At 32.6% G+C, this 1,340-nt stretch overlaps 1 protein-coding gene across 1 annotated transcript; it reads left to right on the top strand.

The window, feature by feature from the left end:
- The first annotated feature begins 254 nt into the window (after positions 1–254).
- Positions 255–1,013, top strand: LOC149931645 (uncharacterized). Its single transcript, XM_090156540.1, has one exon. The coding sequence runs from the start codon at positions 276–278 to the stop codon at positions 1,011–1,013; it is 738 nt and encodes a 245-aa protein (XP_090012666.1). The 5' UTR covers positions 255–275.
- Positions 1,014–1,340: the final 327 nt, after the last annotated feature.

The following is a 1,340-nucleotide window of genomic DNA, read 5'->3' as shown; positions in this document are numbered from 1 at the left end:
AATTAGAAACTGCACTCCATGAAAAGAGTTGTAAAGTTATACAGATGGACTTGCAAAACCAATTGGAATGTGCTAAGAAAAAACCTGAGTTTAAAATTGAAGCTATTTTGGGAAATGAAAGTGCCCTACATTTTTACACGGGTTTTGACAGCAAGGAGAGATTCTTGGCATTTTACGAGTTTGCCTTTGAAGGCTATGAAGAAGCTTGGACAAGAGTGACTAAGTTGGACAAGTCAAGAAAAACTGCTAAAAAACAAAAGCCGCTGGTTACTCCAATGAACCAACTATTTCTAGTTTTAAGCAGACTAAGAGTTGGTCTTTTGGAAGCCGACATTGCATACCGAACTGGAGTTTCAGAGGCTACAATAAGCAATATTTGGTCTTTCTGGATAGATTTTCTCTTCAATCGGATTATTCAACTTCCTATTTGGCCCAGTCGAAACACAGTTAAAAAACACATGCCCCATTCTTTCAAAAATGTTTATCCAACAACCAGAATTATTTTAGATTGTTCTGAGATTTTTATTGAAACTCCATCAGATTTCAGAGTGCAGAGTCAAACGTACTCAACATACAAGTCTCATAATACAGCGAAGGGCCTTATAGGTATTGCACCCAATGGTTGGATTTCTTTTGTTTCTGACTTGGCACCTGGAAGGCTTTCGGATAAAGTAATCACCGTACAAAGTGGTGTGATTCGTATGCTGGAAAAAGGGGATTCCGTAATGGCAGATCGTGGGTTTTTAATTAAAGAAGAGTTAAATGAGAGAGGAATAACTTTAAATATTCCACCATTTCTGCATGAAAAAAAACAATTAAGTGTAGAAGAAGAAAACATGACTAGAGAAATTGCAAGTGTAAGAATACACGTAGAGCGTGCAATACGTGAAATCAAAACCTTTCGGATTTTAAAATATACATTCCCTAACTCTATGAGTGATAAAATGAACAAAATATGGAAAATTTGTTGTTATTTATGCAATTTCTCTCGTGATCCCTTGCTAGATAGATAAATGTTAAAAATAAAAATCATACAATTTCTTTGAAGTTATATTTAAAAAAAACATTGAAATGTTGCACAGATAAATATTTTTTTTTATTCAAAAGATTGCGGTAAAGGAACTTTAGTACATTTTATTTTACTGAATTGCTCAAATAAAGTCTATGTAGACTTTTGTAGAGTGTACTGGATATAACAAATATGTAAATATAGTAAGAACTGGTTATAATAAATATGTAAATATAGTAAGAACTGGTTATAATAAATATGTAAATAGAGTAGGAACTGGATATAAGAAATATGTAAATATAGTAGGAACTGGTTATAATAAACATGTAAA

The sequence above is a fragment of the Leiobunum rupestre genome, chromosome 8, assembly GCF_980474605.1.
Source record: "Leiobunum rupestre chromosome 8, qqLeiRupe1.1.hap1, whole genome shotgun sequence".
Classification (NCBI taxonomy): Eukaryota; Metazoa; Arthropoda; class Arachnida; order Opiliones; family Sclerosomatidae; genus Leiobunum; species Leiobunum rupestre.
This window is presented reverse-complemented; position numbering and strand designations above follow the sequence as displayed.

What these genes read in the sequence shown, in the direction of transcription:
- LOC149931645 (XM_090156540.1), top strand. Translation starts at nt 276, where the DNA reads ATGAACCAACTATTTCTAGTTTTAAGCAGACTAAGAGTTGGTCTTTTG.